The sequence below is a fragment of the Pseudophryne corroboree genome, chromosome 7 (assembly GCF_028390025.1).
Source record: "Pseudophryne corroboree isolate aPseCor3 chromosome 7, aPseCor3.hap2, whole genome shotgun sequence".
NCBI classification, from domain to species: domain Eukaryota; kingdom Metazoa; phylum Chordata; class Amphibia; order Anura; family Myobatrachidae; genus Pseudophryne; species Pseudophryne corroboree.
The window spans coordinates 270,509,674-270,533,908 of NC_086450.1; the positions used below are offsets into that span (position 1 = coordinate 270,509,674).

At 48.1% G+C, this 24,235-nt stretch overlaps 1 protein-coding gene across 1 annotated transcript in view; it reads left to right on the top strand.

Annotated features, from left to right (window-relative positions):
- DNAH7 (dynein axonemal heavy chain 7) overlaps positions 1-24,235 on the top strand; it is a 1,092,938-nt gene that overhangs the window by 740,721 nt on the left and 327,982 nt on the right. The window contains exon 42 of the mRNA XM_063934143.1: positions 6,857-7,187. Coding sequence (XP_063790213.1) covers positions 6,857-7,187 — 331 coding nt within the window. The remainder of the gene's footprint in view (positions 1-6,856; positions 7,188-24,235) is intronic.

Genomic DNA, 24,235 nt, shown 5'->3' on the forward strand with positions numbered 1-24,235 from the left:
CACGGGCGAGGCAACGGAGATAGGGCGCCAGGGGCTATTCCCTTTCCATTCCCCTTTCCCAGCATTACGTCCTGGTGCTCTGGACTCACTTCATAACATCTCCCTTGTTCTGAGCACCAGGAACCTAACATTATCACCAGCCCTACCACAAAAAAGGAATAAAACTTTTTTCTTTTTTGGCCCAGTCCAGTGTCTAGTCTAGAATACAGTCCTGTCTAGAATTCAGTCCGGTGTTTAGAATCCAGTCCGGTGTTTAGAATCCAGTCCGGTGTTTAAAAAAAAAAAAAATCCAGTCCGGTGTTTAAAAAAAAAACAGTCTTGTTTTGTCTAGTTTAAAAATTTAGTCTTGCCTTGTCTAGTCTTGCCTTGTCTGGTCTTGTCTAGTTTTAAATCCTCCTATGTCTACTATGCAAGCCCTGCAGGCATCTCTCGCAGCCCTGAACTCTGCTTTCAGTGCTTTGAGACCAGAGCGACTAGAAGTTTTGCAGCAATCCCTAAAGCAACTGCAAAACCTTCTGACTAAAATCTTGCTCACCTTGCCAGAAGTCGTTGAGAGTACATCTATCTCTAAAGAGACTCTTGTTCACAGTATGGTGACAAGAGAATCCTCTGGTTTAATTGAAGAGAAAAGGTTTAAAAGTTTCCTGCGGCCCAGGCTCTCAGAAGAGGAGCGTCTGCGTCGCAGAAACTTAAACTTATGCCTATATTGTGGGGGTTTAGGCCACTATCTGCAGACCTGTGAGTTGCGCAAGCCAAAGTGTGGTGACGAGTCTTGCCCTCTGGCCAAGTTGAGTCAGGATACAAGACCTACTCCTGTCTCTACTGTGGCAGAGGTACTTGTCACACAACCCACACTAAAAAGCTCTCTGTCCTATAATTGGGGTCATTGGGCAAGGGAGCCCCATTATAGATTCAGGAATCAAAAGAGAATGTTTCTCTCCTCTCTTGAGGTTCCTGTTGAAGCAGAGTTGCAAGCCCCTGGAGTGGTGCCCGTTGCCCAGGTTCCTGGAGTGGTGCCCGTTGCCCAGGTTCCTGGAGTGGTGCCCGTTGCCCAGGGTCCTGGAGTGGTGCCCATTGCCCAGGGTCCTGGAGTGGTGCCCGTTGCCCAGGGTCCTGGAGAGGTGCCCGATGCTCAGGATCTTGGTGCGGTACCCGATGCCCAGAGTGCTGGAGCGGTACCCGATGCCCAGAGTACTGGAGCGGCACCCGATGCCCAGAGTGCTGGAGCGGTACCCGATGCCCAGAGTGCTGGTGCGGTACCCGATGCCCAGAGTGCTGGAGCGGTACCCGATGCTCTAGCTTATAGAGGGACATCAAATATTATAGCTCAGGTTTCCATACCAGAAGGGGTCTCAGAAGCTGTTACCCCAGGTAGGGACTTGAAGAGCGCAACCCCAGAAAGGGTATCTGAAACCATAGTTCTAGAAGGGAACTCGAGAAGCAAAACCCCAGAAGGGATCTTTGAAGTAATATCCCCAAGTGGGGTCTCGAGAGACGCAGCCTCTAAGAAGGGTCTAGAGGTCGCTTCCCCAGGAAAGAACTTAAGAGGTGTAGCATTAGTGGAGGTGCTGAAGGTTATAGCTTCAGCAAAAGTTCCGGAAGTCATAGTCCCGGGAGAAGTTTCGATAATTATCGACTCAGAGAGGGAGGCCAATGGCTCAGTCCCAGTGAAGGAAGTCGATGGCTCGGTCCCAGTTAGGGAGGTCGATGGCTCGGTCCCAGTGGGGGAGGCCGACGGCTTGGTCCCAGTAAAAGAATCCGAGGTGCTGACCCCAGCGGGGTTCCCGGAGGCCACTGCCCCAGCGGGGTTCCTGAAGGCCACTGCCCCGGGTGGGGTTCAGAAAGTCACTGCCCCGGGTGGGGTTCAGAATGTCGCTGCCCCAGGTGGGGTTCAGAAAGTCACTGCCTCGGCTGGGGTTCAGAAAGTCACTGTCCCGTGTGGGGTTCAGAAAGTCACTGCCCCGTGTGGGGTTCAGAAAGTCACTGCCCCGTGTGGGGTTCAGAAAGTCACTGCCCCGTGTGGGGTTCAGAAAGTCACTGCCCCGGGTGGGGTTCAGAGAGTCTCAGCCTTGAGTAAGGTCAATAGTGACCAGGTCCTAGCAAAGCACTCCAGTCAGTCAGATGGGAAGGAAACAGATCCTGACTCTGTTGATATCTTAACATCCATAATCTTTGATGGGTACTTAACCCAATTTCTTGCGCTTTTCAAACACTATTACACTATTATGTTGTCTAGACCATTTCTGGGCATCACTTTAGAGAACCTTGGGCTCTATCTGATTTATTCTTTTAGAGGAGAGCCTTTTGATTGGGCGACCAGCCTAATAAAAGCGGAAGATCCCATTCTTCAGGATCCCCCAGCATTCTGTGATGCAATTAGTAAAAGATATGGTTCCAAAGAAATTGGTTCAGGTTCCTCTAAGTCACCCGTCTTGTCTGCTGAGAGTCCACCAAATACTGTAAACTCGGCACAAGAGTCTCAGCCCGTTGTTTTGACTGCAGGATGTGCTTTTCTGAATTCTTCTTCTAATAGGAGTACTTTGCCTGAAAGTTCTGCTCCCAAGGGTAAGAAACCTATCTCTGATTTGAACGCAGCCTTGCTGGGTGGTACCTTGCTAGGTGGTACCAGTTCAGACAATGTTTGGGGAATTGCCTTGGTCAGACCTAAAGAGCTTTGTAAAAAGAAGAAGAAAAATAAATAATTTTTGACTCTTGCCTTGATATAAAAAAAAAAAAAGATTTTTTTTCCTAGTCTTGTGTCCAGTGGCCACGTCAAGGGGAGGGCACTGTTACAAGCTGTTGCTACAGCTTGTTTCTGTTTTCTTGACTGTTAGACCAGTGTGTCAGGTTTTTTTTTTGTATCCCTTGTTTTGGATAGTCTGTATTTTGGGGTCCTTTGACCCCTCCTCAAGGGGGGGGTACTGTTATGAGCCACGGCTGTGGCTCATTCCTGTTTTGCATGTCAGTTAGGTATTTTATGTTATTCTTCTGTTCATGTACCCCGTGGGTGTCATGGGGTGCTCGGAGCTCACCCTTAAGGAGGGGATACTGTTATGAACCACAGGTAGTGGTTCATTCCTATTTTATGTTTATAAGTTGTCTTGCAGGCCAGGATTTCCCGTTGCTCTGTTTAAGAATACTCTTGGTTGCTGCCGCTGGTTAGTCTGTGTAATTGCAGCTTGTTCCCATGTGTTCAGCCTCACCTGGCTGCTAATTGCATCTTGTCAGTTTGGAGTCATGCAACAGGGCAGCTGCATGATATTATCAATTAGGCCTCTCTGTTATATGCTGGCTCAGTGCAATTCACAGACGCTGGTGATATTTCTAGGTTTCCAGTCTGCTTGAGTTCTGAGCTTGTTCCTGCCAGTTCCTGAGCTCCTGTGTAGCAGTGTCTGTCGAGCTGCCTCCTGTGTCGATTCCTGTGTCACTCCCTGTGTCGATTCCTGTGTCTGATCCCGTGTCCTGCCGTGAAGCGTTCCTGTCCAAAAGTCCTGTGGCTTTGCCTATGCCTGGTCGAGTTTCTGGCTTCTTGGTGTCCACCGGTCTGTCGTTTGGGATTCTGCTTGTCCTCCAGTTCTGAGAGTCTGTGTCGGCAGCATTGGGGATTCCTGTCCGTTTGCCAGTATTCGTACCGGTTGGTTTTAGGTTTGTTAGTAGCCCCTGGCCTTGTTTGTTTAGTTAGAGGGCCCCTTGTTATCACCCTGTCTCGGTTCACTCTTTGTCTCTCATTAAGACCTGAGGGGGCATCGAAGTTGGGCAGACGTAATCCGCCCTTCAAACGCGGCTGCCATGGGCTCAAGCAACCATAGTCTCGCAAGAGTGTACTGACAGCATGGGCGAGACAACGGAGATAGGGCGCCAGGGGCTATTCCCTTTCCATTCCCCTTTCCCAGCATTACGTCCTGGTGCTCTGGACTCACTTCATAACATCTCCCTTGTTCTGAGCACCAGGAACCTAACACACCATCGAATGTTTTTCCCATTCTGTGCAGTATGTGGAGTCTGGGCGTAGCTCAATACTTACTCCTCCAGTGCGAAGAAATCAGGCTGATCGGGGCCGGAGCTGACATCACACACCCTCCCTGAAAACGTTTGGGAACGCCTGCGTTTTCCAGACACTCCCAGAAAACGGGCAGTTACCACCCACAAACGTCCTCTTCCTGTCAATCACCTTGCAAACGCCCGTGCGATCGAAATTTTCACACCATCCTGTCACGGTTTGGCGATGCGCGTGTGCATTGCGGTGCATACATATGCGCAGTCATTCGATAATTGGCCGCTGTGTGATTTCGCACAACAGCGAACAGGTCTGAATTTTCCTAGTTTCAAAACAATTTGTCTGAAAACTGTCAAAACACATTCTAAATACTGTAGCAACTATTTAAAGTCACAAATTGAATCTTGTCTGTGTGTAGAAAACCTATTATACCAATTTGTATCTACCTGATAAAAGATTAAATTCTAAAAGATTTGTTAAAATATTAAATACAGCTACAGTACTATTCCAAATGATTTGCCACGTCCCATCTGTCAAATCAAGAAAATAAACAGAGTCCTCTAAAGATGCACATTTGTATTTGGAAGCAGGGGGATGAAATCACGTCTAAATTTTCAATATTTATTCACGCTCTATTCCTAAACCGTTGGCATGGGAAAACCAACACACTTATATACCACATCTCAATGTACCTCAATAGAACATACTAGATCACAGGTTCTCAAACTCTGTCCTCAAGACCCCACACAGTTCATGTTTTGCAGGTCACCTGTAGATTTTTAAAATGTGACAGTTGGTGATACACAGTGTAGCTGCTGGGTGACATGGAAAACGTGAACCGTGTGGGGTCCTGAGGACCGAGTTTGAGAACCACTGTACTAGATAAATGATACTTAAGGTGCCCATACACTTATGCAACTTCTCCAAGGGAGAAGTCGCATAAGATTTCCCTTGAACTGCCCGGCAGCTTCCCGGGCGGCAAGATCGCATACAATACATCGTATGTGGTCCTTTTGCATATGATGTATCGTATGCGATCCCAGCCATGCCTGCGGGATCTGACATATCTATAGCGCAGTACTTCCGATCTGGGGCTCCGATCCGATTCTCACAGGACTGCGCATCGGATCGGAGATAAAGCGCATGCGATTTGCCCGTTTTCATCCGATTTATCAGCGCGAACTGTCGGAATCGGATGAAATCGGGCAAAATTGCACTAGTGTATGGGCACCCTTAGAAGCTCATTGGTTGTTATGGAGACCTTCTCCACTTGTACTCTTTAGAAGGTTTGGTACGTCAACCCCATTGTTCCATGTTTGCCACCTGTTTGTTCCAATTCCTGAACATTATTCTCCCAGAACCAAATTTAAAGTCATGTGGCATTTTTTTTGTGATTGCTAAGCCCCTAATTAATCAGTTTCTTATATTTATGACCTTATCTCTAAATAAAATCATGTCTGACCCCTGCACTTCAGTTTTGTTCCCTTTTGTTAGCCTCCACTCACGTCGTCTAGACTCTTCTCCTGTGATGCATCAAATTATTTGAGTTGTGTACAGTGGGCCTAATTCACACCTGATCGCTAGCAGGTGATTTTTGCACTGCTGCAATCAGATAGTCGCCGCCTGCAGGGGGAGTGTATTTTAGCTGTGCAAGTGTGCGATCGCATGTGCAGCCGAGCGGTACAAACAGATCTTGTGCAGTCTCTGAGTAGCCCAGGACTTACTCAGCTGCTGCGATCACTTCAGACTGTTCAGGATCGGAATTGACGTCAGGAACCCTCCCTGCAAACGCATGGACACGCCTGTGTTTTTCCAACCACTCCCAGAAAATGGTCAGTTGCCACCCACAAACGGCTTCTTCCTGTCAATCTCCTTGCGATCGGCCATGCGAATGGATTGTTCGCACAAACCCATCGCTGAGCGGTGATCCGCTTTGTACCCGTGCAATGCGCCTGCGCATTGCGGTGCATATGCATGCTCAGTTTAGACCTGATCGCTCGCTGTATGAAAACGCATCCTAGCGATCAGGTCTGAATTACCACCATTATTCCATCATAGTTCCACAAACTATATATTAGGATATATAGTTCATGGAAGCATGATCAAATCATCCCATGAGACCTTATTTTTTGATAATGTAATGCTGTTTATGTTTATCAATTTTTCACTGTAACCTCAATAAGATTTAAGGATAACCACAGACAGAGCTGAAAAGGAAAATTTTGAATAGAATTCATTCAAGAAGTGTTATGTTATAACACACAAAGCTAATGTAATATTCAGGTTTTGCACAACCCCTAAGCTTCCCTAATGTCTCCAGTTTTCTGTTAATGCACTCTTTTCTTATACTGTGTGAGCCGACTTCATTCAAATGCTGTTGCTGTTATGGCCCCTCGTCAGCGTAGTTTACATTTACGTGACAGTGAAGCTCACAAAGGAGGGACATCAGCAAAAAAGCTTCTTGTTTGAATTTGACAAGGGTTAGTATTAGCCAGGAGGGAATTGTTGGTTGATATACTGTAGCTTCCAGGTACCTGCTTTACTGAGAAGAATACTGAAGTCCAACTAAGTGGCATTCTGTGTTGTAGAATAATTCAATTTATTACATGTGGGGTGGCATATTTCTTCAATACCCTCTAGAACCAGTCCTTGTGTTTCGCTGAAACTTTAAACTGAAAGTTCTCGAAAGTTGTGCTCCTGTAATATGTGCCTACTTGTAAATGTGGTTTTACATGTATATGGCATAATCAGTTATTTCCTCCATTACAGTGATCTACAGTATATGGGGTGTTATCTAGTTAATCACTGATACAGCGCTGCAGTTTTACATACCTTGCATGATTGTTATTTTCTTAACAGGGAAGTTTTGAAAATGAAGAGAAGATATGAAGTGGGTTTAGAGAAGCTGGAATCTGCTTCATCACAAGTGGCTATCATGCAAAGTGAGTTAGAGGCTCTCCAACCACAGCTGATCGTTGCTAGCAGAGAGGTGGATGAGATGATGGTGGTCATTGAGAGGGAGTCAATTGAGGTGGCCAAAACTGAAAAGATTGTAAAAGCCGATGAAGCTGTGGCTAATGAACAAGCAATGGCTGCCAAAGCAATAAAGGATGAATGTGACAGTGATCTGGCTCAAGCTTTGCCTATCCTGGAGTCTGCTCTGGCGGCTCTAGACACTCTCACTGCACAGGTAAGTGTTTGTTTTCCATTCAGGTTCTTTGTAATTAGGTGTTTTATGCAATCATTACTACTCAAAATGTAAATATATTTCTCATACGTCCTAGAGAATGCTGGGGACACCATAAGAACCATGGGGTATAGACGGGATCCGCAGGAGACATGGGCACTTCAAGACTTTGAAAGGGGTGTGAACTGGCTCCTCCCTCTATGCCCCTCCTCCAGACTCCAGTTTAGAATCTGTGCCCAGGCAAACTGGATGCACACTGAGGAGCTCTACTGAGGTTCTCGGAAAAGACTTTATGTTAGGTTTTTTATGTTCAGGGAGCACTGCTGGCAACAGTCTCCCTGCTTCGTGGGACTTAGGGGAGAGAAGTCAGACCTACTTCTAGTGAGTTTAAAGGCTCTGCTTCTTGGCTACAGGACACCATTAGCTCCTGAGGGTTTGGAACACTAGGTACGCCTAGGGGTTCACTCCCAGAGCCCGCCGTCACCCCCCTTGCAGAGCCAGAAGTCAGAAGACAGGTGAGTAGAAGAAGATAGAAGACTTCAGTGATGGCTTCTGAGGTACCGCACAGCGATCGCGCTGCGCGCCATGCTCCCACACACAGCGGCACTGCAGGGCGCGGGGGGGGGGGGCGCCCTGGGCAGCATAAAAATTCCTTCCCCCCACCAGAATTATTAGTTTTAAAATAGCGGGTTGAAACGCGCCGTGAAGGGGGCGGGGCTTAGCTCTCATCAGCGCCATTTTCTCTCCACAGAGCTGCAGAGAAGCTGGTCCTTCCTTAACACTGCTATAACAAGTAACAGGGTCCAAACCGGTGGGGGGAGGGGGGGCACAGCAAATTTGGTGCTTAAATAAGTTATTATAAAGCGCTGCAGGGTCTGAGGCATTATATATTAAGGTTTCAGAACCGGGATAAGCGCTGGGTTGTGAGCTGGCAAACTCCCTCTGTGTTTCTCTGACAGGCTTTACTGTGGGTCTGTCCCCCTTTTGGCCCAGTGTGTCTGTGGGTGTCGGTACAGGTGTGTCGGCATGTCTGAGGCGGAGTGCTCTTCCCAGGAGGAGTCTGTGTTAGGGGCAGAAACGGCTGTCGGAGTGACCCTGTCGGCACCGCCGACTCCTGACTGGGTAAATGTGTTGAATGCTTTGAATGCTAATGTGGCTCTTGTTAATAAGAGATTAGATAAATCTGAGTCTCAGAACCAGGTATGGAAAAAAAATCTGTGGAGGATGTGTTATCACAGGTCCAGACCCCTTCGGGCTCACATAAACGTTCGTTTGCTCAGTTAGCAGACACAGATACCGACACGGACACTGACTCCAGTGTCGACTATAGTGATACCAGATTAGACCCAAAATTGGCAAAGAGCATTCAGTACATGATTTTGGCAATAAAAGATGTGCTGCATATCTCCGAGGACCCTGCTGTTCCTGATACTAGGGTCTGTATGTATAAGGGAATGAAACCTGAGGTAACGTTTACTCCCTCTCATGAACTGAATACCCTTTTTGAAAAAATGTGGGAAAATCCTGACAAAAAGTTTCTGATTCCCAAAAGGATTCAAATGGCTTATCCGTTCCCCTCTGGGGATAGAGAAAAGTGGGAGTCACCTCCCATTGTGGACAAGGCGCTATCACGGTTGTCTAAAAAGGTGGCTTTACCGTCTCCTGACACGGCAGCCCTTAAGGATCCTGCAGATCGTAGGCAGGAAAATACGCTAAAATCCATTTATGTCACCACAGGTACACTACTCAGACCAGCTATTGCATCTGCGTGGGTGAGTAGTGCTATCGAAAAGTGGGCAGATAACTTGTCATCTGATATAGATACCCTGGATAGGTATACCATCCTTTAAACGCTGGGTTATATCAGGGACGCTGCAGTCTACCTAAAGGAAGCAGCGAGAGATATTGGCCTCTTGGGATCAAGGGCCAATGCCATGGCAGTCTCAGCTAGGAGAGCATTGTGGATTCATCAATGGAATGCTGATGCTGACTCTAAGAAAGCTATGGAGTCTCTACCGTATAAAGGTGGTGTATTGTTTGGTGAAGGTCTCGCTGAGTTGGTATCTACGGCTACCGCGGGTAAGTCGTTATTTTTGCCTTATGTTCCTCCACAACAAAAGAAAGCTCACCACTTGCAGATGCAGTCCTTTCGGCCAAATAAATACAAAAAAGGCCGAGGTTATTCCTTCCTTGGCTAATAGAGGAAAAGGTAAAAGATCTCCAGCCGTGGCAGGTTCTCAAGAGCAGAAGTCCTCCCCGGCTTCTGCCAAATCCACCGCATGACGCTGGGGCTCCTCTGCGGGAGTCCGCACCAGTGGGGGCACGTCTCAAGCTGTTCAGTCAATTCTGGGCTCGTTCAGCCCTAGACCCGTGGATTTTAGAAATAGTGTCCCAGGGGTACAAACTGGAGTTTCAAGACGTTTCCCACTCTACGTTTTTTCAAATCAGCCTTACCAGCTTCTTTTCCGAACAGGGAGGTAGTATGCAATCCAATACAAAAGTTGTGTCAGAATCAAGTCATTGTCAGGGTTCCCCCGTCACAACAAGGAGAAGGCTTTTATTCAAGCCTGTTTGTGGTCCCGAAACCGGACCAATTCAGACCAATTCTGAACCTAAAGTCCCTCAATCTCTACCTAAGAAAATTCAAATTCAAGATGGAATCTCTTCGAGCAGTGATCTCCAGTCTGGCGGCCTACGAGGCCATGCAGTTTGGCAGATTTCATGCCAGAATGTTTCAGTGGGACCTATTGGACAAGTGGTCCGGGTCCCATCTGCACATGCAGCGGAAAATAATCCTATCCTCCAAGACCAGAATCTCACTCCTGTGGTGGCTGCACAGCTCTCACCTCCTAGAGGGATGCAGTTTCGGGATCCAGGACTGGATCCTAGTAACAACGGATGCGAGTCTCCGAGGCTGGGGAGCAGTCACACAGGAGGAAACCTTCCAGGGAAAATGGTCAAGCCAGGAAATGTGTCTACACATAAACGTTCTGGAGTTGAGGGCCATTTACAACGGCCTTCTTCAAGCGGAACATCCTCTTCGCAACCTGCCCGTCCTAATACAATTGGAAAATATAACAACAGTAGCGCACATAAACCGTCAGGGCGGAACAAAGAGCAGGGAGTCTATGGCAGAGGCCACAAAAGTTCTCCGCTGGGCGGAAAGACATGCAAGCGCTCTGTCAGCAATCTTCATTCCAGGAGTGGACAACTGGGAAGCAGACTTCCTCAGCAGACACGATCTCCATCCAGGAGAGTAGGGTCTTCATCAAGAGGTCTTCACAGAAGTGACAAGTCTTTGGGGAATTCCTCAAATAGACATGATGGCGTCTCGCCTCAACAAGAAACTTCAGAGATATTGTTCCAGGTCGAGGGACCCTCAAGTAATAACGGTGGACGCGCTGGTAACACCATGGGTGTTTCAGTCGGTGTACGTGTTCCCTCCGCTTCCACTCATTCCAAAGGTGCTAAAGATCATAAGAAGAACAAAGGTTCAGGCGATTCTCATTGCTCCGGACTGGCCAAGGCGGGCTTGGTATCCAGATCTTCAGGAATTACTCGTAAGAGATCCCTGGCCTCTTCCTCTACGAGAGGATCTGTTACAGCAGGGGCCGTGCGTGTATCACGACTTACCGTGGCTACGTTTGACAGCTTGGCGGTTGAACGCCGGATCCTAGCCCGAAAGGGTATTCCCAGTGAAGCTATTCCCACACTTCTTCAGGCTAGAAAAGGTGTAACGTCTAAACATTATCACCGTATTTGGAGAAAATATGTGTCTTGGTGTGAATCCAAGAAGGCTCCTACGGAAGAATTTCAGCTAGGGCGTTTTCTCCATTTCCTGCAAGCAGGTGTGGATGCGGGCCTAAAGTTAGGCTCGATTAAGGTACAAATTTCGGCCTTATCGGTTTTCTTTCAAAAACAATTGGCCTCCCTTCCAAAAGTTCAGACTTTCGTGAAAGGAGTTTTGCACATCCAACCTCCATTTGTGCCCCCAGTGGCACCATGGGATCTTAACGTGGTGTTGCATTTCCTTCAATCACATTGGTTTGAACCTTTACAGAAGGTGGAGTTGAAATTTCTCACTTGGAAAGTGGTCATGCTATTGGCCTTAGCATCCGCAAGGCAGGTGTCTGAGTTAGCGGCTTTGTCTCACAAGAGTCCTTATTTAATCTTCCACGAAGATAGAGCGGAGTTGAGGACTCGTCAACAATTTCTGCCAAAGGTGGTCTCGTCGTTCCACATGAACCAGCCTATTGTGGTACCGGTGGCTACTGACGCCTTCGCGGAGTCAAGATCTCTCGATGTGGTCAGGGCCTTAAAGATTTATGTCGCCAGAACGGCTCAACTTAGGAAAACGGAAGCTCTGTTTGTCCTGTATGCTGCCAACAAGATTGGAAGGCCTGCTTCCAAGCAGACTATTGTGCGCTGGATCTGTAATACAATTCAGCATGCTCATTCTACGGCTGGACTGCCGTTACCGAAATCGGTGAAGGCCCACTCTACCAGAAAGGTGGGTTCATCCTGGGCGGCTGCCGGCGGGGTCTCGGCATTACAACTCTGCCGAGCAGCTACTTGGTCGGGTTCAAACACTTTTGCGAAATTTTACAAGTTTGATACCCTGGCTGATGAGGACCTCATGTTTGGTCAATCGGTGCTGCAGAGTCATTCGCACTCTCCCGCCCGTTCTAGAGCTTTGGTATAAACCCCATGGTTCTTATGGTGTCCCCAGCATCCTCTAGGATGTATGAGAAAATAGGATTTTAATACCTACCGGTAAATCCTTTTCTCTTAGTCCGTAGAGGATGCTGGGTGCCCGTCCCAGTGCGGACTCTATCTGCAGTTATTAGTTATGTTTACACACGGGTTGTGTTACGTTATGGTCAGCCTGTTGCTGACGTTGTTCATGCCGTTGACTGGAGTTTCTGTTAAATGCCATGTTCTACGGCGTGTTTGAGGTGTGAGCTGGTATGTGTCCCACCTTAGTTAACAATAAATCCTTTCCTCAAAATGTCCGTCTCTCTGGGCACAGTTCCTATAACTGGAGTCTGGGGGAGGGGCATAGAGGGAGGAGCCAGTTCACACCCCTTTCAAAGTCTTAAAGTGCCCATGTCTCCTGCGGATCCCGTCTATACCCCATGGTTCTTATGGTGTCCCCAGCATCCTCTACGGACTAAGAAAAAAGGATTTTACAAGTAGGTATTAAAATCCTATTATTACAATTAAACAGACCAAATGGGGGGGCATCACACAAATAAAAGATAGCAGTGAAGTGTTACAGAGTATCAAGTGAGTGAAAGCAGCTACTCAGTGTCAGGGCTGACTCTAGGCACGTTCGATACGTGCAGCCGCGCAGAGCGCCATCCTCAATGGGGCGCGCAGATTTCTAACCGCCATATTGGCTCACGGGTCCATCTCCGCCTCTATTTCCCCCTGCTCTCCACTGCCCTTCCTGTACACCGTGCCTCTTCTTCCCGGCTGTCAGCAGCAGCAGCTTTCTCCCCCTGCTTTCTCTGCTCTGCACTCCTTCTCCCGGTAGACCTTGCCCCCCCCCCCCCCCCCCCCCCGAAACTCAGAAGCAGCAGCTACCCCCCCTGCTCTCCCCGCTCTTTGCCCCCGTCTGCTCCCCTCCGCTACCCGTACACCGTGCTTCCTCCTCCCACAGCTTTCCCCACTCTGCACCCACTGGCCCCCTGGTGCTGGCTTTCACATTGCCGAGTCTCTTCTCCAAGACACTGGCAGTGACAGCTCAGGATATGCGGGGGATCCTCAGGCTGTTTTGGCTTGCTGTCTGCCAGCGTCCGCCAGGATCTCCCCGCTCTGCGGCTCCCCCTCCTCGGCTCTCCCCGTTCTGCAATCCCTGTTCCCCCGCCAACTCTCCCCCGCTGCGGTCCGGTCTGGGAACAGGCCGACTTTGGTGGCTGCTGTCCGGCTCCCTGGACTGCTGACCCCGGGGCTCCTCTCCTGTGTGTATCCTGGCCTGCCTGCGTGCTGCTGGGGGAAGACTCCGGTGTGCGCCGGAGAGCAGCACTAAAATGGCCGGGCATGTGTATCTGGCACTGTGGGGGGATATAATGTGTATCCGGCACTGTAAGGGCATATAATGTGTATCTGGCACTGTGGGGGCATATAATGTGTATCTGGCACTGTGGGGGCATTTAATGTGTATCTGGCACTGTGTGGGCATTTAATGTGTATCTGGCACTATGGGGGCATTTAATGTGTATATGGCACTGTGGGGGCATATAATGTGTATCTGGCACTGTGGGGGCATATATTGTGTATATGGCACTGCACTGCTGGGGGCATATAATGTGTATTTGGCACTACTGGGGGTGTATGTGTATTTGGCACTACTGGGGGCGTATGTGTATATGGCACTGCACTACTGAGGTCATAATGTGTCTGACACTATATTGGAGACATTATGTGTAAGGAACACTAATGTGGGCGTTATGTGTAAGGCTGCTAATTGTGTGTGTAGAGGGGGTGTGAAAATATATTTATAGTTTGAGTGTATAAAGTTGCAAGGCCACGCCCACTTTTCCAGGAGCTTGCGCGCCTTCGGTGCGCGCATAGTGGGGGGTAAGGGGGGCACTTTGAAATTTTCTTGCTCACGGCGCTAGTAGCCTGGAACTGGCCCTGCTCTCCCGTGTTATGAGTGTTACAGGAGTAAAAAGTGTGTGAAAAAATACATGGACAAAAAACACACAGAGGAAGTGATATAGAATGTTACTATAAGTGTTAAGTGGTGATGCCCTGAGGTGGCTCAGCCAAAGTAGCTCAGGGTGCCCATACCCCAGCGTTCACCCCAATACTGACATTCCTTTTTTACTATGTGTAATAGTATAAATCCCAGCAAGGTAGCATCTCTCATTAAAATCAGCTAGGTTGTGTAGTCTAGAGCCCCTCCCCCTATATAATGAGGTGTCATATCTGGTTCAGAGAAATAATAGTTCTGTAGAAAAGCGGTTATTATAATGTTAAAGGAATTATTGTTTGTTTGTTTTTTTTAAAAATTAAAGCGAGCTACTATATGCTTTAATGCTTGCAGTTAAATATAAATGAATGTTTTAAGAGTCTTTAGTAATAGAAGACCAATGTTTACTGAATAATAAAAATAGCTTTTCTATTTCTGCTTCTAATAAATAAATAATCTCACAGAGAAAAAAATATACTACTACTACTACTACTACTAGGAAACTCATAAAAATAAATGGTTGCTAAAAGAAATGAAAAAATACATATTTTATTCTGCGTCATCTGACATCACAGTTTACAACATACAGTATATTCTACAATTCCACATTTCTGGCTTTTTCACTTCCCTGTAGAAAATACATTATTATGTCTCTTAGATTATTTCAGTTGGTATTGCTATACCTGTATAGCTCTAGCACAAATAACACATTTGTTTTATTTGAGAACGCACATAAATAGACTAAGGATGAGTGAGTTGTACACTTCACTTGCATTAAAGGACCAGCACTCTTACCCCTGCTGTTCCCTGAAGCCTATAGCCAGACAGTACACATTATCTGTAGGCAGTTGCTGGAAGTACAGAATATGATTGGTGACTGCAACACACCACTGATAATATGCTGCGACGCTAGCAGTGGGAAAGGGAGGCATGGAGGTGCATAAATCTCCTTTTGGTCCATAACTATCATTCCAAAAATACACTGAAGCCTTTAGTATATAATTAGTTACCCCTTATTGTAGGCTGGCTCCAGGTGCCACTGTACCTACAAGTACTGCCTTTAATACTGGATAAACTAACATCTTTACAGTCCTGCACCTGCTATTCTTCTTTGTTCAATAAGATTGGACATATTGGGGGGATTCAATTGTTTCTCCCCACGGCCGACACTAGATGGCCAATGGAGCAATTCAATCTTGGCTCCGTCCGGGCGCGGTGAGCAGCGGGGAGGCACATTTCAGCACACAGCCACACTTGCTGGCGAGCTGAAATGTGCAAAGTGTCCCGTTATGCGGCTAAGGGGTATATGCAATTGCGGTCGAATTCCGTCTGGAATTCGACCGTTTTTGGATTCGACACAATTCGACAGTCGAATCCCAGCCGCATGGACCCGAATTCGACATATTCAATAAAAAACTGATTCGACAGTCCCGCTGTCGAAAAACGGACCAATTGACGATAGTGTGCGTCCTGGATTAGACTTCATGGACGGCACAAAAGTGTTAAAAAAAAAAACCTGAAAAAAATTGCGTGGGGTCCCCCCTCCTAAGCATAACCAGCCTCGGGCTCTTTGAGCCGGTCCTGGTTGTAAAAATACGGGGGGAAAAATGACATGGGATCCCCCGTATTTTAACAACCAGCACCGGGCTCTGCGTCCGGTCCTGGTGCCAAAAATATGGGGGACAAAACACGTAGGGGTCCCCCGTATTTTTAACACCAGCACCGGGCTCCACTAGTCAGAGAGATAATGCCACAGCCGGAGGACACTTTTATATCAGTCCCTGCAGCCCTGGCATTAAATCACTAACTAGTCACCCCTGGCTGGGGTACCCTGGAGGAGTGGGGACCCCTTAAATCAAGCCCCCCCCCCTCCAGCCACCCAAGGGCCAGGGGTGAAGCCTGAGGCTGTCTACCCCATCCAAGGGCGGCGGATGGGGGGCTGATAGCCATGTGTCAGAAAAAAAGAATATTGTTTTTTTGCAGCAGAGCTACAAGTCCCAGCAAGCCTCCCCTGCAAGCTGGTACTTGGAGAACCACAAGTACCAGCATGCGGGGGGGGGGGCGCTGGTACCTGTAGTTCTACTACAAAAAAATACCCAAATAAAAACAGTACACACACACGGTGACAGTATAACTTTATTACATACATGCACACCGACATACACACATACTTACCTATGTTGACACGAAGGCTCGGTCCCCTTATCCACGTAGAATCCACGGGGTACCTGTAAATAAAATTATACTCACAACAATCCGGGGTAGATCGGTCCTCTTCTTAGTTTGTAATCCACGTACTTGGCAAAATAAAAAAACGCAAAACACGATCCACGCACTGAAAGGGGTCCCATGTTTACACATGGGACCCCTTTCCCCGACTGCTGGGACCCCCCCGTGACTGCTGTCAAAGAGGGTCCCTTCAGCCAATCGGGGAGCGCCACGTCGTGGCACTCTCCTGATTGGCTGTGCGCGTCTGAGCTGTCAGGCTGTAGCACATAGGCGCTCCATTGTATCCAATGGTGGGAACTTTGCGGTCAGCGGTTGACCGAGAGGTTACTCGCAGTCAACCGCTGACCGCAAAGTTCCCACCATTAAATATAATGGAACGCCTATGCGCTATGCGCCGCCTGACAGTTCAGACGTGCACAGCCAATCAGGAGAGTGCCACGACGTGGCGCTCCCCGATTGGCTGAAGGGACCCTCTTTGACAGCAGTCACGGGGGGTCCCAGCAGTCGGGGAAAGGGGTCCCATGTGTAAACATGGGACCCCTTTCAGTGCGTGGATCGTGTTTTGCGTTTTCTTATTTTGCCAAGTACGTGGATTACAAACTAAAAAGAGGACCGATCTACCCCGGATTGTTGTGAGTATAATTTTATTTAAAGGTACCCCGTGGATTCTACGTGGATAAGGGGACCGAGCCTTCGTGTCAACATAGGTAAGTATGTGTGTATGTCGGTGTGCATGTATGTAATAAAGTTATACTGTCACCGTGTGTGTGTACTGTTTTTATTTGGGTATTAATTTTGTAGTAGAACTACAGGTACCAGCGGGCCCGTTTCCCCCCCCGCATGCTGGTACTTGTGGTTCTCCAAGTACCAGCTTGCGGGGGAGGCTTGCTGGGACTTGTAGTTCTGCTACAAAAAACAATATTCTTTTTTTTTTTACACAAGGCTATCAGCCCCTGAACCGCCGCCCTTGGATGGGGGGACAGCCTTGCGCTTCACCCCTGGCCCTTGGGTGGCTGGACGGGGGGGAACCCTTAATTTAAGGGGGCCCCACTCCTCCAGGGTACCCCGGCCAGGGGTGACTAGTTAGTGATTTAATGCCAGGGCCGCAGGGACCGATATAAAAGTGTCCTCCGGCTGTGGCATTATCTCTCTGACTAGTGGAGCCCGGTGCTGGTGTTAAAAATACGGGGGACCCCTATGTGTTTTGTTCCCCGTATTTTTGGCACCAGGACCGGACGCAGAGCCCGGTGCTGGTTGTTAAAATACGGGGGATCCCATGTCATTTTTCCCCCCGTATTTTTACAACCAGGACCGGCTCAAAGAGCCCGAGGCTGGTTATGCTTAGGAGGGGGGACCCCACGCATTTTTTCCCCTTCCCACTGAAAAACATGCTCTGATCTCTCCATATTATTTTAGTCAGTAAAAAAATATATAAAAAAATATATTAAATAATACTTGTGGCTCCTAAATAGACAAACCAAGTAGATAATCCCTTCTAATATAAATAGATATGCTATTAGCAATCAAAAAAACACAAAAAAACATGTTTTTCAAAATTTTTATTAGATTACGACAGCAAAATGAGGCGGAATGAAATTGACGAAATGACTGTCGAAAAGCACTGTTGTCGAATCGACATTCTTCAATTGAATATACTTTTGTTGAAAAGCTGCATTTTTACCATTGCAGACATGTCGAATTTGAGTAAATGTCGAATTGCAAAAAGTCGAATGTGGAACGGCATTTTTTTTGTCGAAAAGTACTGTATTGCATTGTCGAATCCAATTCGACAGGTTTTTTTTGTCGAAAGTGCCCCGTTTTTCGACATTTGCGGCAATTCGACCGCAATTGCATAAACCCCTAAATCTGACACTAATGGGTGCGATAAACAGAATCAATTGAATATCGCCCATTGAGTCAATCTGTGGTGTGATCTTCAAGGATTGCTTTGAGAGATACAGCATGATTCAGTTCCTTCTTCAGTTAAGATACAGTAACTTTAAAGGGCCTGATTTTGAGTCGGGTACAGCTCCAGCTGCGGATGCTTCTCCCGTTTATTAGCACACGGTGCATTTGCTGCATCATGCATACAAACCTTCTACTTTCTCTAAACGTCCTAGTGGATGCTGGGGACTCCGTCAGGACCATGGGGATTAGCGGCTCCGCAGGAGACAGGGCACAAAAATAAAGCTTTAGGATCAGGTGGTGTGCACTGGCTCCTCCCCCTATGACCCTCCTCCAAGCCTCAGTTAGGTTTTTGTGCCCGTCCGAGCAGGGTGCAATCTAGGTGGCTCTCTTAAGGAGCTGCTTAGAAAAAGTTTTAGGTTTTTTATTTTCAGTGAGTCCTGCTGGCAACAGGCTCACTGCATCGAGGGACTTAGGGGAGAGAAGTTCAACTCACCTGCGTGCAGGATGGATTGGCTTCTTAGGCTACTGGACACCATTAGCTCCAGAGGGAGTCGGAACACAGGTCTCACCCTGAGGTTCGTCCCGGAGCCGCGCCGCCGACCCCCCTTGCAGATGCTGAAGATTGAAGGTCCAGAAACCGGCGGCAGAAGGCTTTTCAGTCTTCATGAAGGTAGCGCACAGCACTGCAGCTGTGCGCCATTGTTGTCACACACTTCACACCATTAGGTCACGGAGGGTGCAGGGCGCTGCTGGGGGCGCCCTGGGCAGCAATGTATAATACTTTTTATGGCTAAAAAATACATCACATATAGCCCTTGAGGCTATATGGATGTATTTAACCCCTGCCAGATATCTCAAACTCCGGGAGAAAAGCCCGCCGGAATAGGGGGCGGGGCTTATTCTCCTCAGCACACAGCGCCGTTTTCCTGCTCAGCTCCGCTGTGAGGAAGGCTCCCAGGACTCTCCCCTGCACTGCACTACAGAAACAGGGTAAAACAGAGAGGGGGGGCACTTTTTTGGGCGATATTTTATATATTTAAGCTGCTATAAGGATACAACACTTATATAAGGTTGTTCCCATATATATTATAGCGCTTGGGTGTGTGCTGGCAAACTCTCCCTCTGTCTCCCCAAAGGGCTAGTGGGGTCCTGTCTTCAATAGAGCATTCCCTGTGTGTCTGCTGTGTGTCGGTACGTGTGTGTCGACATGTATGAGGACGATGTTGGTGTGGAGGCAGAGCAATTGCCGATAATGGTGATGTCACCCCCCAGGGAGTCGACACCGGAATGGATGGCTTTGTTTATGGAATTACGTGATAATGTCAGCACATTACAAAAATCAGTTGACGACATGAGACGGCCGGAAAACCAGTTGGTACCTGCCCAGGCGTCTCAGACACCGTCAGGGGCTGTAAAACGCCCTTTACCTCAGTCGGTCGACACAGACCCAGACACGGACACTGAATCTAGTGTCGACGGTGAAGAAACAAACGTATTTTCAAGTAGGGCCACACGTTATATGATCACGGCAATGAAGGAGGCTTTGCATATCTCTGATACTGCAAGTACCACAAAAAGGGGTATTATGTGGGGGGTGAAAAAACTACCTGTAGTTTTTCCTGAATCAGAGGAATTGAATGATGTATGTGATGAAGCGTGGGTTAACCCAGATAGAAAAGTGCTAATTTCAAAAAAGTTATTGGCATTATACCCTTTCCCGCCAGAGGTTAGGGCGCGCTGGGAAACACCCCCTAAGGTGGATAAGGCGCTCACACGCTTATCAAAACAAGTGGCGTTACCGTCTCCTGATACGGCCGCCCTCAAGGATCCAGCTGATAGGAGGCTGGAAACTACCCTAAAAAGTATATACACACATACTGGTGTTATACTGCGACCAGCCATCGCCTCAGCCTGGATGTGCAGTGCTGGGGTGATCTGGTCGGATTCCCTGACTGAAAATATTGATACCCTGGATAGGGACAGTATTTTACAGACTTTAGAGCAATTAAAGGATGCTTTTCTTTATATGAGAGATGCTCAGAGGGATATTTGCACTCTGGCATCGAGAGTAAGTGCGATGTCCATATCTGCCAGAAGAAGTTTATGGACACGACAGTGGTCAGGTGATGCGGATTCCAAACGGCATATGGAAGTATTGCCGTATAAAGGGGAGGAATTATTTGGCGTCGGTCTATCGGATCTGGTGGCCACGGCAACGGCCGGGAAATCCACCTTTTTACCTCAGACCCCCTCCCAACAGAAAAAGACACCGTCTTTTCAGCCGCAGTCCTTTCGGTCCTATAAGAACAAGCGGGCAAAAGGACAGTCATATCTGCCCCGAGGCAGAGGAAAGGGTAAGAGAGGGCAGCAAGCAGCTCCTTCCTAGGAACAGAAGCCCTCCGCGGGTTCTGCAAAGCCCTCAGCATGACGCTGGGGCTTTACAAGCGGACTCAGAAACGGTGGGGGGTCGACTCAAGAATTTCAGCGCGCAGTGGGCTTGCTCACAGGTGGACCCCTGGATCCTGCAGATAATATCTCAGGGTTACAGGTTGGAATTCGAGAAGTCTCCCCCTCGCCGGTTCCTAAAGTCTGCTCTGCCAACGTCTCCCTCAGACAGGGCGACGGTATTGGAAGCCATTCACAAGCTGTATTCTCAGCAGGTGATAGTCAAGGTACCCCTCCTACAACAGGGAAAGGGGTATTATTCCACACTATTTGTGGTACCGAAGCCGGACGGCTCGGTAAGACCTATTCTAAATCTGAAATCTTTGAACCTGTACATACAAAAATTCAAGTTCAAGATGGAGTCACTCAGAGCAGTGATAGCGAATCTGGAAGAAGGGGACTTTATGGTGTCCCTGGACATCAAGGATGCTTACCTGCATGTCCCAATTTGCCCTTCACATCAAGGGTACCTCAGGTTCGTGGTGCAAAACTGTCATTATCAGTTTCAGACGCTGCCGTTTGGATTGTCCACGGCACCTCGGGTCTTTACCAAGGTAATGGCCGAAATGATGTTTCTTCTACGAAGAAAAGGCGTATTAATTATCCCTTACTTGGACGATCTCCTGATAAGAGCAAGGTCCAGAGAACAGCTGGAGGACGGAGTAGCACTAACCCAAGTAGTGCTGCAACAACACGGGTGGATTCTGAATTTCCCAAAATCTCAGTTGACCCCGACAACACGTCTGCTGTTCCTGGGAATGATTCTGGACACGGTTCAGAAAAAGGTGTTTCTTCCGGAGGAGAAAGCCAGGGAGTTATCCGAACTTGTCAGGAACCTCCTAAAACCAGGGAAAGTGTCTGTGCATCAATGCACAAGAGTCCTGGGAAAGATGGTGGCTTCTTACGAAGCGATCCCATTCGGCAGATTCCACGCACGAATTTTTCAGTGGGATCTGCTGGACAAATGGTCCGGATCGCATCTGCAGATGCATCAGCGGATAACCTTATCGCCACGGACAAGGGTGTCTCTTCTGTGGTGGTTACAGAGTGCTCATCTGTTACAAGGCCGCAGATTCGGCATACAGGACTGGGTCCTGGTGACCACGGATGCCAGTCTGAGAGGCTGGGGAGCGGTCACACAGGGAAGAAACTTCCAGGGAGTATGGTCAAGCCTGGAGATGTCTCTTCACATAAATATACTGGAGCTAAGAGCGATTTACAATGCTCTAAGCCTGGCAAAACCCCTGCTTCAGGGTCGGCCGGTGTTGATCCAGTCGGACAACATCACGGCAGTCGCCCACGTAAACAGACAGGGCGGCACAAGAAGCAGGAGAGCAATGGCAGAAGCTGCAAGGATTCTTCGCTGGGCGGAAGATCATGTGATAGCACTGTCAGCAGTGTTCATTCCGGGAGTGGACAACTGGGAAGCAGACTTCCTCAGCAGACACGATCTACACCCGGGAGAGTGGGGACTTCATCCAGAAGTCTTCCACATGATTGTGAACCGTTGGGAAAAACCAAAGGTGGATATGATGGCGTCTCGCCTCAACAAAAAACTGGACAGGTATTGCGCCAGGTCAAGAGACCCTCAGGCAATAGCTGTGGACGCTCTGGTAACACCGTGGGTGTTCCAGTCAGTGTATGTGTTTCCTCCTCTGCCTCTCATACCCAAAGTACTGAGAATTATACGGCAAAGGGGAGTAAGAACGATACTCGTGGCTCCGGATTGGCCAAGAAGAACTTGGTACCCGGAACTTCAGGAGATGCTCACGGAAAATCCGTGGCCTCTACCTCTAAGACGGGACCTGATTCAGCAGGGACCGTGTCTATTCCAAGACTTACCGCGGCTGCGTTTGACGGCGTGGCGGTTGAACGCCGAATTCTAAGGGAAAAAGGCATTCCGGAAGAGGTCATCCCTACACTGGTTAAAGCCAGGAAGGAGGTGACTGCACAACATTATCACCGCATTTGGAGAAAATATGTTGCGTGGTGCGAGGCCAGGAAGGCCCCCACGGAGGAATTTCAATTGGGTCGATTCCTACATTTCCTGCAAACAGGATTGTCTATGGGCCTCAAGTTGGGGTCCATTAAGGTTCAAATTTCGGCCCTGTCAATTTTCTTCCAGAAAGAATTGGCTTCAGTTCCTGAAGTCCAGACTTTTGTAAAAGGAGTACTACATATACAGCCCCCGATTGTGCCCCCAGTGGCTCCGTGGGACCTTAATGTAGTTTTGGATTTTCTCAAATCCCATTGGTTTGAGCCACTCAAATCGGCGGATTTGAAATATCTTACATGGAAAGTAACCATGCTACTGGCCCTGGCTTCAGCCAGGAGAGTGTCAGAATTGGCGGCTTTATCGTATAAAAGCCCATATCTGATTTTCCATTCGGACAGGGCAGAACTGCGGACGCGTCCTCATTTTCTGCCTAAGGTGGTGTCAGCGTTTCACCTGAACCAGCCTATTGTGGTGCCTGCGGCTACTAGCGATTTGGAGGATACCAAGTTGCTGGACGTTGTCAGGGCATTGAAAATATATATTTCAAGGACGGCTGGAGTCAGAAAATCTGACTCGCTGTTTATACTGTATGCACCCAACAAGCTGGGTGCTCCTGCTTCTAAGCAGACGATTGCTCGTTGGATTTGTAGCACAATTCAACTTGCACATTCTGTGGCAGGCCTGCCACAGCCTAAATCTGTCAAGGCCCATTCCACAAGGAAGGTGGGCTCATCCTGGGCGGCTGCCCGAGGGGTCTCGGCATTACAACTCTGCCGAGCAGCTACGTGGTCGGGGGAGAACACGTTTGTAAAATTCTACAAATTTGATACCCTGGCTAAAGAGGACCTGGAGTTCTCTCATTCGGTGCTGCAGAGTCATCCGCACTCTCCCGCCCGTTTGGGAGCTTTGGTATAATCCCCATGGTCCTGACGGAGTCCCCAGCATCCACTAGGACGTTTAGAGAAAATAAGATTTTACTTACCGATAAATCTATTTCTCGTAGTCCGTAGTGGATGCTGGGCGCCCATCCCAAGTGCGGATTGTCTGCAATACTTGTACATAGTTATTGTTACAAAAAAATCGGGTTGTTCTTGTTGTGAGCCGTCTGTTCAGAGGCTCCTACGTTGTCATACTGTTAACTGGGTTCAGATCACAAGTTGTACGGTGTGATTGGTGTGGCTGGTATGAGTCTTACCCGGGATTCAAAATCTTTCCTTATTGTGTACGCTCGTCCGGGCACAGTATCCTAACTGAGGCTTGGAGGAGGGTCATAGGGGGAGGAGCCAGTGCACACCACCTGATCCTAAAGCTTTATTTTTGTGCCCTGTCTCCTGCGGAGCCGCTAATCCCCATGGTCCTGACGGAGTCCCCAGCATCCACTACGGACTACGAGAAATAGATTTATCGGTAAGTAAAATCTTATTTTTTATTTGCTCCTAACTCTGAATCGGGCCTATTATAGTTTGATGTCAACTTTTACAAATAAACTCCTGTTAGTGGAAATGTATCAGGCCTTGGAGAGAGATAAAGTGGAGAAGTTGGCCAAAGAAACCAATCAGTGTCTAACTGTCATTTCAAAGATTGTGCTAGATAAATGACAGAAGCTGATTGGTTGCTTTGCACAAAATTCTCTACTTCATCTTTCTCCAAGGCTTGATACATATCCCCCATGATTTGGTTGTTAAACAATACACACTTCTGTAAAATAACATTTACAGTATCTGTTAAATTAGCAGTTTCAGACAACAGGGGAAAATGTAACAGGGTTCGAGAAGC